Source organism: Trachymyrmex cornetzi, unplaced genomic scaffold (assembly GCF_001594075.2).
Source record: "Trachymyrmex cornetzi isolate Tcor2-1 unplaced genomic scaffold, Tcor1.1 scaffold83, whole genome shotgun sequence".
Taxonomy (NCBI): domain Eukaryota; kingdom Metazoa; phylum Arthropoda; class Insecta; order Hymenoptera; family Formicidae; genus Trachymyrmex; species Trachymyrmex cornetzi.
Window position 1 is genome coordinate 3,298,560 of NW_017300169.1, and position 15,476 is coordinate 3,314,035.

Consider the following 15,476-nt stretch of genomic DNA (forward strand, 5'->3'; position numbering starts at 1 on the left):
CACTAATAGACTATGTAAATATAAAAATTTTGAAATAATTTTCTGATATTTAAACGTGCAAATTTTATACATTAGTAAGCTTATCTTTGAAATAATATAAGTTATTTGGTCTTGCCAGAGAGAGATACTGATAAAAGAGATTTTTTAAAAATCAAAAGTAAAATTTTTTAATTAATTGACTTGCTTCTGACGATTTATCGCTTACTTTTTACTTATCGCTTACTTTTTTCATCGTTGAATATCAAGCCATTAAAATGGCCGATTTCGTGGATGTTTCCGGTGCAGGTCCGTGCGAATATCGCCAAAAGTCGAGTAGAAATAACTTTCCGTGCCCATTCCGCGATACTAATTGAAGGCGAGTATCGATCGAGCAGCTCGAACGACATCAGGAGTGGCTCTCATATGGAATGCGTATCAAGCATTTCGATGAAATGGATATAAAAAACAATCTTTCGAGACTGCCGGACACGCCTCCGAGCGGACACAGATGCGTTTGGAGCCACAAATCGTGAAAAAAGCGTCACTCGTCTTCAAGAAGTCAATGTGTTCTCTAATCGCTAATTGTCATTGATCGTCAAACGATTAAAGATTGAAATTTTCTATTTATCGACTTCAAATATGGAGAAAAAGAGACAAAAAGATTATAAATTATCTGAAATTTATATTTCTCTTAATAATCATCACAGATTCTTATAGATAAAATGTCGTATTTTCCTTTTTTTTTTTTTTTTGAGAAATCAGTGTGAATATAATATATTTTTTAAATCTAGACTGCCGGGTTTAATTAACGCGTTCTGTTTGACGATCGTTCCGATCGGTCGATCGACCTATACGACGAGTGTATTTAATGCGCATTAATTTATTCATGCGTTCGCACGGGCCCAATCCTTATATTGACTTCCGCGTGAGAAAGTTATCTGTTTCTTTTAATATATTGCGTGTATATGTGTGTGTTGCGTGTTATGCCCATACGAGTGTATTTTTCATTGCCTTTTACGTTTTTTTTTCTTTTTAGCGGCGATAATACGTTACCAAAAGCTATAGATACCCTTATGCGTTGCTACCAAGGTTTCTTTGTTGCGATTAATTTCATAATTCGCATGCTTGTACATATTGCGTGCCTGCCTTTGTGATATTTTTTTTCCGATGCCCTATGCTTACATTTAACGATTTGCCTCACTTTCTGCCGTTGTTATATTTAATAATTGATTGTGATTTACACATTCACACATTCTCTCGCTCTCATTCACTCTACCATTATTATTCTTTCTCCCCCTCCCCATCTTTTTCTTTGTGGCTCGCGTTTTCGAATCCAATCGAATTCTCCCGCTTCTTAGGATCGAACAATTCGCGTTTCGATCGCTCGCGTTATATTTATTCGGGAATAAATGGAAGCGATATTGTTGACAACAAACATTTTGTTTCACTACAAACGACCATTCATTTATCGCGAAATGGAGGAGTCCGGTTAAACTTAACGCTTGTTGCGCATTGTATATAACGTTGCACATTAATTTTATTGGAAGATTCATTACAGCCGTCTGATTTTCAATAGCTAACATCAAAAGATAGTGAAAAGAGTAATCCTCTCTAAGGATAAATCCATTCAACGATCAATTCAACGAACGGAGAATTTTTCGAAGCCTCCATTACGCGTTACAACTTTGTACTTTCTACAGTCGACAGCGGGCACATCATCTCGACCTAACGACCCTTCGCATCTATAATATTTTTATCCTCGCAAAAATCGCTTTCGTGAAGTCTTCTCGGTCGCGATAGTTTGACAATACTAGACTTCGTCGCGGTTTACAATACACGCTCGAACCATAGCGATCATTCACGAGTATTCATTAAAATTATTATGTAATTTTCTCTTTTCTCCGTTTCTATTTATTATCGTTTGATTAGTTGCACTAGCCTTGATTGTCGGCATTTAAGGGCTGCTGGTACATGCAGCATACACATGGCGACGTGCGCCACTTCCTCGTCTGAGCGCGCTTCTTCTCTAATTAACATTTGGACTCGTAAATTATCCGTATTTTCGAACTAGAAATTATATTGACATATAGTCTCGAACATTATCTGCGATTTAAACTTTTTAGAACGAAATCACTATACGTTTTTTAGTTAGAAAGCGTATTCTATATAATACAATTAAAATAATATCAAGGTATTTCGTCTTAATTTGTAGCAAAATTCTAAAAAATACACTAGATAAATCAATAATAATAAAATTTATAAATTAAAAGACTTACTCTGTTGAAAGATATACATATGTATGTATAGAAAATTTCTAAGTCTACAACTTTTTTACGCAAATGAATTGAAGACGTCAAATCGTAAGGCAATAATTTTCGAAGTCTTATGCTTCGATTTTTGAAATCTCATAGATTACTAAATCTATGTAGAACGTATCGTAAAAACATCGACGTTGCCGCAGATATTTTCGAGACATTTACGAGCCCTTTTATTCTTCGACGACGTCGCGTTTTTAAGGTTTCCGAGCGTTCGCTTTTACAATAGTGGAGCAGCGAAGTCAGTCATATGTGACAATAAGCGTACGATGTCTCGCCATATCTTGTCTTCCACTGTTCCACCTTGAAAGTATACGGTAAAAGCAAGCAAGTACTCGGGAGCCTCAACATCGTATGTCGATCGCGCCTGATCGATGATCGACAGCTAGTCCTGACGATTGTAAGTATATCGTCTGTTTAGTCGTTCATCCATTCGGGATCGATCGATGTATTTCGAAGAAGTATACAATGAGTTTGATACCTGCACCTTCGACGAGATCCTAGTTCACACGTATACTTCGACAAGCATATTTTCGTAAATCTTGTCGATCAAAAATCAGTTATTTAAAAACAAGTGATATCGCTCTTCCCTATCTATGAATCATTCACGATTCCTGCAAGCATCTGCGCGGGACCTCATCGAAGAAGCTTCACATTTCTTCCAGATGTATATACGGTGTGTTTTATTTTAATCGCTCCAGACAAATATCGCGAAAAATATGGAAGACACAAAAAAAAAATGTTTCAGACAAAAGTTGTATGGTTTCGAGGGGGACATAAGATGGTATTATTGGTTTGACCTTGGATAGCGTTGTCAAGGTCAGACGAAGGTCACATTAAATTTTTCAAATGGAACCCCTCATTTTTTATTATATATTCTTGTAGCTTACCTCGAGAGCTTTTCAAAACACTATAATAAAATATTTTTTCATTAAGTACTTTTCAAGTTATGAGACTTGAAAGTCATAGTATGAGCCGGCATTAGTATTACCCAAGGTGTCCGACCGATGGCTAAAATCTCTTGAATGTTGTTCAGGATCATTACCTGGATAACATTTGTTAAGATCAAGACTATTGGAGATTGTACCTCTTATTTTCATTTTTACGTAGAAATAAATTTTTAGTTCAAAAGTGAAAATAAGAGGAACAAGAGGTCGTGATTCTGAACAACATTCAAGAGATTTTAGCCGTCGATCGGACACTTTGGGTTAATGCTAATGCCGGTACATACTATGACTTTCAAGCCTCATAACTCAAAAAGTACTTAATGAAAAAATATTTTATTATAGTGTTTTGAAAAGCTCTCGAGATAAACTACAAGAATATGTAATAAAAAATGAGAGGTTCCCCTCATATTTTATTTAAAAAATTTAATGTGACCTCTTCGTCTGACCTTGACAACGCCATCTAAGGTCAAACCAATGATACCATCTTATGTCCTCCTCAAAATCATACAACTTTTGTCTGAAACATTTTTTTATATCTTCCATATTTTGTGGGATATTTGCCTGGGACAATTAAAATAAAATACACTGTGTATATATATTGTATATATATATATATATGTACAAATATTCAAAATTCAAACGGGTAGGGAGAAGGGGGAGGGGCGGATCGAGATGGGGATACTAAGGATCTGTGTGAAACAACTTTTTACGCGTATAACATTACGATACATAGAACTAGGCGCCAAGCTGTACAACACAAAATTCATAGTAACCGTCCGGATTCTATATAATGGTAAATATATATATATGTCGATGGCTGTGGACGAACGTCACCGCATAGGCGTAGATACTTTTTCTCCGTTTAAAATCGGGGAGGCACCAGTGACGTAGCTAGAAAAAAAGAACGTGTAAGACGGAAGCTTGCAAACTCTTTCTTCCGAACATACGTTTAGCTTGACTCGAGAGACCTTAGAGACCTTCTCTGGGATTCTCAATCCCGCCGTAAAAGCGTCGATTACGGTCCACAGAGCCGGTCCCCCATATCGAGACATATATTGGAGTTATTCGAGCGCTGTGATTCAATAAATTCCGTTTGAAAAGTAGGGCACAAAGAAAAGTGCAAGTTTGCAGACTCCCAATAAGCTCTGTACGTTGAAGTGTTATACAATCCGTATTTATTTCGCCTTTCAGTCATTCGCTACGAAATCTCAGGCCTTTCCTATATGAGCGCCCTTGGGACTTGGAACACAGCAAGACATTAATGACGAGCTCGCAAACATTCGGCACCGATTCCACAACATCATTCCGATGACGCTACGCGAACGACGCGGATTTGCAAGCCGTCGATAAGCTCCATACGTAGTATAATTCGGTCTGCGCTTTCGAACACCCGCCTCATTCTCTTTGTCCACTTCTCGAAACTCGCCTGATTTCACGGCATGTACGCGCGTTTGACTCTTCAGTACTTTTGCGACGCATGCGTCGTCGTCGAACAAGCCGCTCGCGCTGTTTAATAAGAATTCATACTGCCTAACAAACTATGAAACTATCATATTGAATTTACGCAGGAAACGCGAGCGACATCATTCGTTAATGTACAAAAATTAAGCAGACGACGATCTTCGTTTTTATCGGATATCTTTCGTGATTTCTGGATTTTTTCATAGTTTGACAATATAAATATCGCTAGATGCACATCCACAAAGAAAAGTGAATGATTTTCCCGTAGTAAAGAGGAATCTATAGGCAAATGATATACGTCATAACGATATTGCTCATACAAATGCCATTTTACTTCCATTTTGTAATTCTTTCTATCAGTCTCCATCTTGCCGCATAAACTCATGCATACGCTCGTCAAACGGCGTTTCTTTTCTTTTCTTCGTTTATTCGGATAAACGATTGTTCTCGCTTTTTTTCGCATTCCCAGCGGCCTGATTTATATCGCGATTCAGGCTCTAAACGAGAAGATCATCCCGTTTACGAGTGTAATTGCCGTGACCTCGAGGACGAGTCTTCGTATTAACGTCCGTTTTGGATGTATTGGAAATAGACGCACTAGAGACAACAAAGGATTCTTCGGATTGAGGCACTAGGAGGCATCCAGGGCGAGGCACTCGGCGAGGAAGTCCTCCATGGAACGATAAGCGTGTTCGAGCACGCCTCTCAGGGCGTGATCTTCGTTCGCGTAACTCTGTTTCAAAAGAAGGAAGCGACAATTAGCTCGAGTACTCTTCAACGCACCTGCGTCGTTTGTTTTCGTTCTCTTGCCTGATATCTAAAGATGACTCCCGCTTCGGACAAAGCCTTGGCGAAGGCAACGCCGTGCGTGTAAGGCGCTGTGAGGTCAGCTAGGCCATGAAGAAGATAAAGGCTATGACTAGGCACCAATCTCGCCCGTTGCGTGAGATCAGCCTCCACGTAGCCCTTAAAATTCTCAACTGGGGCACCGAGGACTCGTTCCGTAAACGCGGAATCTGCAGTTGAAGAAAGCAATTATTAATAGTGTCAACAAGACTTTTTGCAATTTTTTTCGGTTCATGAGCATCTCGTCTAATTTGTTCTTCTACGAAGAAACGGGCAAATCAAAATTTTCTGATTGAATCTGTTAAATTTTAATTGAGATAACCAATATTCTGATTGATATCAAAATTTTGGTTATCTTAATTGGAATTTAACAGGTTCAACCAGACGATTTTGATTTGTCTATTTTCAATTAGAATTCCAAAATTAATGTAACCAGACTTTTTTTCTAGTGCAGAAGGAGCGGTTTTGCTGGAATACCTAAAAATTTAGCTTGATACAAATCTGAAAATAATTTTGAAATATTGTAAAAAATTTTGACATTCTCTAATAAAATTATTTTCAAATCTGGCTAAATTTTTAAATACTTCAATAAAATCATTTTTTCCGTGCACTCCATATGCTTTTACGAAATTTATATGCTTACTATAATACATCCAATCAGCGATTGGATTCACCGCTACGCCGCACTTGAAGACATTCTCCTGGCTACCGAGGACCATAGCAGTCACATATCCACCGTAACCCCATCCCCATACGCCGACCCTGGTAACGTCGAGATACTTGTGCGTCTTCAAAAGGTGTCTTAGCACAGTGAGTTGATCCTGTACCTCGACGCCGCCTATCCTTCTGAAAAGATCCTTCTTTCCTTGACCACGAGCGCCACGTACGTCCAGTCTCACATAGACTACGTCGTTGTGACTCGACATATACGTTCCCCAATCTATTCGGAACTTGTCTGTGACGGCCTCGCTACCAGGACGGCCGTTCACCTCGACGAGTACGGGAAACGCCGCGTCCCTGAGCTCTTCCCGCCACGAAGGCGGCAACAGCAGCTGCACTTGAGCCCGCCAACCTTGAGGTAGTGGCACCTGCCAATCATTTCAAGTTGTAATATCAATATGAAATTGATCAAGATTGAGACAAAATCGTAGCAATATCAATTATCTACCTCAAAGTTTCGTCTGGTAGGCAGTGCCAGTTCTGACAATTTTTCCGCGCGTTGGAGCCTTGTGTCGTACAGCACGCGAATCATCTTATGCGTCGACACCATGTGCACGCCGGCGAGGGGGAGGCCGGGACCCTCGCAGTATAGTACGTAGTAACCCTGCGTGTTGTTGTCCACCGATGGACTGACCGAAGCACCGAAATGTGTGCAATTTGTGTAATAGAACCTGCAGCAACAAATTTGTTTATTAATTTTATTTGACCGATAATCAATTACATCGATTTAATTTTTTTTTTAACTTGCCTACTACTCCAAAGAACATCTCCAAGGTCACACGTCACGCACAATGGCTCGAAGTGACGAGGATCGTCCGCGGCAGGATCGCGTACTACGTAGAGATGTCTTTGGCCAGGTCTCTTCTCTCTAGTACCTAAATAGTATACGAGATGTGCCTTGGTGTCCCATGCTAAGATCTCGCTCACCTGTTTTAGAAAGCACTTACGCGATTAAAATTTCTTTTTTCTTATTTTTTATATACTATATGTATATTTTTAATCGTTATGGTACATCATATGTATGTTCGTTATTATATTTTTATGATTATTCCTGATAATAATTTATGATCCACTACTTATGATCTAATTTGTAGCGTAGAATTTAGTTTTACATGTCGTGTACTTTAAACGTGTGTATTATGATTCTTTAAAGACTTTTTATATTACATAGCATATAAAGTATTAAATAGAATTCTATTCTAAATTCTAATAAGAATTGTCTAAAGAGCTTTATAACTCATGGTATACTGATTTTACAAACCACTCACCTCGTAACGACCATGGGAGAGTACTGCTATTCTTTGTTGCGTGAGTGTGACGTGTTTTATGTGCGTGAAGTGCTCCTTATCACCTTCTTGCACCGTGGCCAACAGCAGAAAGCTATCGCCGTCTGGAGCGAAGAGAGGATGCGGTTGAGCGTCCAGCCACAGTCCTTCGGGTGCCCGCTCCGTGTGGGTCACCTCGCATTCCCACGTGGAAGTGCGGCAAGCCGACACTATAGATAGGTTTTGCATCCTCGTCATCCAGACGACGGCGATCTGCGAAGCGTCCTCGCCGACCCATCCGGCCGATATCAAATAGTAATCTCTGAAAATATCCGCGAATTTCATTAATTCAGAATTATGAACGAGCGAAGCCGATGCCTTATCATTGTTCCAATACTGAATTTATATTTTCTACAAATTATCTCGTGTATTTTGCAATTAAGGTAAAAGTAATTGTTAATAAATCAACATACTGTTCATCCAAGAGTGCCGGTGGCCTCAATTTTATTTTCGTTGGCCACGTGACGTTGCCGGTACCGTTGTAATTTGCCGAGCTCACGTTACTAAGATCTATAACCCACAAATCGACTTCCGGATTGGCGAAACCCGGTCTCGGGTATCTAACCGATCTCGAAGGTGGAAAGGACCTGGACGCGCTCAGGGGATTCGGTCCGACTCCATCTTGACCCGGTGTACCAAACCAAGGAAACTCAAGCGCGCTCACTCTGGTGTCGTTGAACGTGGCGTAGAGGACATGCGTGCCATCCGGACTGGGCCAGATCGCTTGCGGTCTCGGTAACACTTCCTCTTGATACAACCAGTCGGGCACGCCGTTATAGATCACCCCAGGTACGCCCGTGTCGGTCAAGCGGGTATCCTCCGTCGACGCGGGTCCCATTCTAAGAAAAATGTCGTTCTCGGAGATCATCAGGAGACTGGATGTGTTGCCCAACCAGGCGGCATGTTGTAATCGCGTCTGATGCATGTGTCGCGACGCTTGTAGACGAATGGGTGTATGATGGCTGGTAAATAAAAGATTATAAAAACTAATGTATAATGCAAGTTAGTGATTTTATTTTCCAGTGCGTTCTTTTTATACAAGTATATTTTTAGAGACGCATTCAATGCGGAAAAATAGTGATGATAGGATTCAAATAAATCAGACAAAAAAGTGAGAATGAAAATTCGTAGATTAATATTTTTTTAATCATAAATTGAGATAAGTAGTAATAAGAACCGAATGGATGTACGTATGTATATGAACTCATTTTTTACATAAAATTTATTACATTTATTACATAACGTAATAGTAGATGTTTTGCCCTTAATTTAGATCCTTCTTAGTATGTAAATTGAATGTAATTATGAGTAATGTAAATAAACATGTTTACATCTTCATATTTAAATCTAATGAGAACCGTCGTAAAAATTTAAAAATAAGCCACATTATCGTGTAAAAAGTAGTTGGTTTATAAGTAAAATAAGTACTTTTTATGACTGAATCATTTATCTGACCATGCACCTCATTTAAAAGTTATTATTACGATTCTCATTAGATTTAAATATGAAGATATATAATACATGTTTATTTGCATTCGTAATTATATTTAATTTATGTACTGAAGAGGATTCAAAGCTAGGACTGAAGCGCGTCTACTACTTTTACGTTATTTGTGTAATAAATAAATTTATATACACGTACATATGCATCTAGTCGGCTCTTATTGGCCTTTTTTCAAATTTATGATCTACTTCTACAGATTAAATTCACTTATTATTTAATATTTAATATTTTTTTTATTATTTAATATTTAATATTATTTAATATTTTAACAATTATTTTTACGTATTAAATTAATTTCTTATAATTATATTTCTAAAATTATACTTTTATATTTAATATACTTACTCGTTCGTGACATCATAGACGGTGTAAAGAGCGGTGAAAGTGTTCCGAAAGACCTGAAAAATTGTCGACATCTGTATCACATGAAATATAAAACGATTAGGAAAAAAGAGAATCTGTAGTGCAGAGGTGAATGTGTTTTCGATAGCAATAATCGACAGCTAACTGCAACTAAATTGCCATGCGTCGTATTACACGTCCGAGCGTTATCGATAAGCGACGGATCAGAAAGTTAGGATGCAGCTGCTGCGCGAAAAACTTTTCTCGAGGGAGACTTCCACGTTTAAGCTACTTACCGGCTTGACATTGTGCCTGAACAATACATAACGTAGATCAGAGCTGCATTCGTAGTCCTGAACGTTCAGTTGTCTCTGGAAACAACGTTTAATAAAGATTACATTCTATAGAATATTAAGCAAAATCCGATCTTAACATTAGAATTAAAAAGTCGGTTATATTGCTGATAAAAGCGAAAGCTTTCATCGTAAACACACGAAATGCTTTTATCTTATAAAAAATATCTTTTCCGATTTTATAATTATTTTTATCAGATTAGTTTTAATTCTGGCGTAATATATTTCAATTTTATTAAATTTTTATTCTGGCGTTATCATTATTATTATTATTATTATTATATTAATAGTTTTTTATACGTGCAGACACAGTAATTTATATCTTATATATATATTTTTTAAGTATTATTTTAAATTCTAGTGAGAATGATTTCCTTGAAGCTAATTTTTAATGTTTGATATCTATGTTTTTGTAAGACTTATTCCACTTGTGATTTAAATGTTGAAAATGAATGGACTTAAATTAAAAGATAAAATGTTCTCATATGTACATAAAAGAGGAGTTGTTTTATTATTAACATCGCGCCTGAACACCTGCGTTCTGATTCCAGTCCGCCTCCGCTTGGTTTTTTTCCTTTTTAATCCGCGAGGTAATTTTATCTCGTTTCTAGAATTTAATAAATTTTCAATTACGTTTGCAGTTATAACTGGCTTTATTAAGATTGGTAGCGGGTTCATCGGTTTACCTCCAAGTATGTAGTATAGCGTTATGCATAGACGAATACCGCTGGTAGTCGATACTTGTATCCGAAAGAGTGGCGAGACGAGCCGGACGCGGCGTGTCCTGGTGGACGCCAGATCGGATCAATGCGCCATATACACTTGTCTATACCTCGCCTCTCGGTCCAAAAGAGAAAAAGGACGCGGATTTGGAACCTGTCCAGACTAAGTGGATCGGCTCTCTTGCGCACGCATTATTGCTACCGCTACCTAAATCGATCATTCTTTCTGTCTCGTTATAATCCGTTTCCCTTCTCGTTTCTTTTTTTTCTCTCATTGCCCATATTAGAGCTCATCGTGGAGACACCTTGTACATTTTGTGATTCTCCCACATTTCTGTAATTGTTTTCACACACCCTAAATTCTTTGGAGTGGAATCTCACCTAAAGAGTGAAAATAGAGCCAGTCTTGAAAAGGCGAGGTGCAATTTTCAATCTTTAAGAGTAAGATTTCATTGTTCAGAGAGAGACAATTCACTCTAAAAGTTTTAAAGAACAGCATCTTTTATATTTCATTCTTCATAGAACGTGGCGCGTTAGAGTTCTCGAAATAATATAATTAAACAAGACTTTTTTTAATTATTGCTTTTTCCCGCTTCGAGCCTAGTGTAATCGAAATACCTTGAGATGGTATCATTGAACCTCAAACGCAATATCGCAGTATCTAGAATTCCTCATATTTATCCTGCGCGTGCCTGCAACCCTGGGTAAACCGTGGGATGCTCCGGATTCCATTTTATATGCGGTTCAGTCTTTGTTTCGCAATACGCTGCAAGGCAGGCTGGTTTGCCGATCGTTTGAACAAAAGTGACTTTCGATAAAGGGTTCAGGTTATATTCCCTATCCTATATAAAAATGTTCACCATATAGAAACGCTCGGAAATGTTGTTTGACTGTTTGTCTCAATTAGAAATCTACCGGGAACTCGAAAGGGAAAGAAAACAAACTGAAAACAGTATTTTGTATGGGAATATAGATGTGTCTTCTTATATTTTCGAACTTATGAAAAACAAACTATTGCGCAGGAGAAATTATCCGCTTCAGCTTAGCGGTACATATTTACTCCGATTCGTGTGTTGCATTTTCTCTGCTCGCGCAACAATTAAGTGGCTAAATCATAAATAGCCAATAATTAGAAACTATTTTCCAGCTGAGAGCTTTCGAATCCTACAAGTTAGAAGTTTATTAATTCATAAGTCTACTCCGCTATTTTCCCTGTTCATGCAACAATTAAAGAGGTTAAATCAGAAATAGCAAGCAAAGAACGGAAACCTCCCATATTTATTTCTTCCTTTCTCTTCTGTGATTTATTCCTTTTCCTTTTCCTTCCTCTTCGCATTTGCACGTTTCACAGAAATATATCTGCACGTAGGCAGTTGGCGCGTAATTATCTGGCAAGTGCGAGGGTCATGTCTCCAATTAATCCTGGATGAACGCGACAATAGCTCGGTATCGGCGGATTAGATACCAAGGGAGCTAAGATACCTCGGTGCATCACTAATGCGGATATTCCTGCCGTGGTTGGTGATTTAGGGCTCCGCCGAAATCTGATGGAAATAACGTTTCTCTTGGTCGAGTGGCTCGGATCCGGCAAGGATTATTATCGTGAATGAATTTGGCGTCGGCTGCTGAAAATTTGACAACTCGTTCGCTCCAGTATTTCCAGTTGCAATGTTTGCCGATCGATTTTATTTGTGGCATCATGTTCCAAACAAAATTTATTTAATGTAAAACGAACTAATTAACCTATGCAAATGAAATTGATTCTTTAAATAAATATATTTACTTTAGACAGTATATGACAACTTCTCTCTTCGAATAACATTTAATATTTGATTTCGCGGATGATAAATTAATCGGTAATAATTATGCACGAGATGATACATGTATACAAAAGTCTAAATTAATTATAAATTTTTAATTTATATATAGCCGATCAAAAAAACATGCTCAATCCCATCTTTTATGTCTTACAAAATTGCACACATCCGTTTGTTGCATAATTTAAAAACATTAGTTTCAGCATAATTAAATGCAGAGCGATTCTGCAATCGTAAAAGTTTTATTGCTAATTAATTCGCTAGTTAATTAAATAATGCATTAGAATAATATTTTTTAAACGCTCTTTGAATTCTAAAATTTGTAGATTTAAACATTTTAAGTCATATTTATTTGTTATTTGTAATAATTTAGATATTCAGATGACAAGTCTACTTTGATATTGAATATTTTATATCCAAATCATGTTTTATCAAAATTGCGTGTTTATAAAATATCGAAATGAAGTGTAATCAAAGTTAAGTCGTATTAGTGATTTTTTAAAAAGTTTATTAATAAAAATAATAATTCTCGAGTTTCTTGAGAAAGAAGGTTTCAAGTTTCTTGTGTCTCGCCTTTTAGATTCTCATTCTTAAAATGACTTTAATCTTTTATTCTTTTCCGTCACATTAGAGAGCATAATACCTTTTTTCTTTATAAACGATTCTTTTAATCGCTCGATCTATAGAACTCTCTTTCTTTTAAATAACTCCAATTATTTTTTTCCTTCTAAGAATTCGCACTCTATCTAATTTGTCAATAAGGAAATTTAAAAGAAAAAAGTTTGTAATTGCAATAGAAATTTGTCTTCTGAGTCTTAAATTGCATTGCGAATCCTTAGAATATTTAATTTGCGAAAGCTGGATTGCAATTTCATTGTTAAATGGGGTTCAGATATATGTATATATGTATACTATATGTATATATAATAGAGAATTATTTAATGAACATACGTAGTTATAACTTTTACGGGACAAATTTACGATTGCAAATTTATCATCATACGCAATAATCATTGTGCTTGTATAAAATTTGGGCGCTTGTATGATATTGTGCCATATTATACTATCGGTAAAGTTTATCTTTATGTATCTCTTACGAAGCGCAAAGAACACGTGATAAGCACTGTATGTATACGTACAAGTGTATGATTAGAGACTAAAAGGGACACGACGTTGTTGCGGGTGTCTAGAAGGGTGAGAGAACCATCGTCGGCTTGGTAGACGAACTTTTCATGGGTTATCCAAGTCGGTGGTAACCTGTGCGGTGTCAGGTCATCACGAAGGCACTCGTCTAACGTAAGACGCCTGCCACTCCAATACAAGAGCTCGTCAACGTACCTGTAAACAAATCAAAGGAAAAGCAAATTTACAAAACAGTACACAAGCTTTTTCAAGCATTCATAGTAATTTGTAATAAACGAATCGAAACTATTGTATTTTGATCAAGTGTGTATCTCTTTTACTTTGTGTACTCTTTCAGTCAAGGCAGAAGTTTTGTCTTAGTTAAAAGTGATATACATGCTGAAAAAAATATACTAAATTTTAATAAGTATTTGTTTGAATAGTATTAACTAAATATTTACTAAATATAAACATATATTTATTTGATACAAGAGCCATTAATTTGATTTAAGTATTATTTTTATTAAGTAAATATTTATTTACTGTAAGTTCAGTTAGTACTATTTAAACAAATATTTATTAAAATTTAGTAAATTTTTTTTAGTGCACGTTAATATTTTATATTGTCTGCGAAAAAAAGTTCAATCGTCTTTCTCTCTGGTATATATCTGATGGAATTGTGAGGATTAGATTACTAAAAGTTAAAATAAGGGGAAACACACACACAGACACACACAAAGACAGCATGTAATGCGAACTCACCCGAGGAGATAAATTGCTGTGACAATGCCAGCGATAACGAAACCGATGACTAGTAGTGAGAAAATTATACTCCGCCAATTGTGGCCGCCGTCCGCGTACGTTAAATCCTGTGGAAGAAGACAATCTCTTACGTAATTATCGGTCGATCTGCGAGATCGATCGGCAAGCTATAGTGCATAAGCGGATTGGTATAAGAGGGCATGCAGATCTTGAATCTCGAATATAGAAAGGTTTATTGAGAGGATAATTAGGAAAATTTAATAATAATGAGAAATTGGTGAACATCACTTTAAAAATTTTACATCTAGACATTAAGAACAATAAAAATTTGATTGGACCGTACATGTGAAAATACACATAACCAGTGATTTTACAAATGATATAAAATACATAAACATGTGAAAATAAAGGCCCATAGTAGTCAAAGCTGAATCTTTAATGCTTAAATAATTCGATGTGAATATTGTGTGAATTTATATCTAGAGTATCTACACATCTAGAGCACTTTCACTGTGTATATCACGAAGTCACAAATATAACGGATACATATATACATAAAAAATATAGGTACATATGGATGTATCACATTCATCATAAGTGCCTTAAAAATATATTGTAGAAATAAATTACATATACTGGATGTTTAAAAATTTCTGGGACGAACTTTAAGAAATTATAGATCTCAACAAAAGAAACAGCTTCTATTTAAGAACTTATATGTCCTTCGACGCATTTTTAAGAAGCTAGGCGCCCTGGTTCGAATTATGAAATACGCAATCGATCGCAAGTGACATCTGACAATAGTCTATGTTTTTGTTTTCTTTGTTGTCTTGACAAAAACAAAATTAAAGGACGTGAACTAGTAGTGTAACATGCGAGCGGAGTAGCTGTTTAAAAATGTGTGTTGAAGGACACAGATTTCTTAACAAAAGTTGATTCTTTTGTTGAGATCCATCCTCTGAAGTTTGTCTCTGAAATACTCTGTATATATTGTACATGTACATATATACATATATGTGTGTATGTATTATGTATACAAAGAATAAATTATCATTATTCTGTATGTTTTTACTCGGAATGAAATCATGTGTGACTTTGATTATTAAGAAAAGCCTGTCGCCACATATTCTCGCGGAATTTTAATTTTATATATATTCTTCATTTATTAAAATGACACAATTTCGCCGCTTTCGGGAAATAAAATTTGAAAAAAAAAGGGAAATAACAGTAAATTAATTCACATAAATATTATATTCCTTTA

At 36.5% G+C, this 15,476-nt stretch overlaps 1 protein-coding gene across 5 annotated transcripts in view; it reads right to left on the bottom strand.

Annotated features, from left to right (window-relative positions):
- Nucleotides 1-3,851: 3,851 nt before the first annotated feature.
- Nucleotides 3,852-15,476, bottom strand: part of LOC108768788 (inactive dipeptidyl peptidase 10) — an 80,807-nt gene continuing 69,182 nt past the window's right edge. For 4 of the 5 annotated variants that reach the window (XM_018519355.1, XM_018519357.1, XM_018519354.1 and 1 more), the window contains exons 3-13: nt 14,216-14,322; nt 13,471-13,669; nt 9,736-9,810; nt 9,443-9,495; nt 8,007-8,555; nt 7,537-7,855; nt 7,017-7,195; nt 6,717-6,939; nt 6,192-6,636; nt 5,513-5,718; nt 3,852-5,435 (exon numbers count right to left, since the gene is read on the bottom strand). In XM_018519355.1, coding sequence (XP_018374857.1) covers nt 5,334-5,435; nt 5,513-5,718; nt 6,192-6,636; nt 6,717-6,939; nt 7,017-7,195; nt 7,537-7,855; nt 8,007-8,555; nt 9,443-9,495; nt 9,736-9,810; nt 13,471-13,669; nt 14,216-14,322 — 2,457 coding nt within the window. In that variant the 3' untranslated portion in view covers nt 3,852-5,333. Of the gene's footprint in view, nt 5,436-5,512; nt 5,719-6,191; nt 6,637-6,716; nt 6,940-7,016; nt 7,196-7,536; nt 7,856-8,006; nt 8,556-9,442; nt 9,496-9,735; nt 9,811-13,470; nt 13,670-14,215; nt 14,325-15,476 lie in introns of all 5 variants that reach the window. The other variant, XM_018519358.1, reaches the window with a different exon arrangement.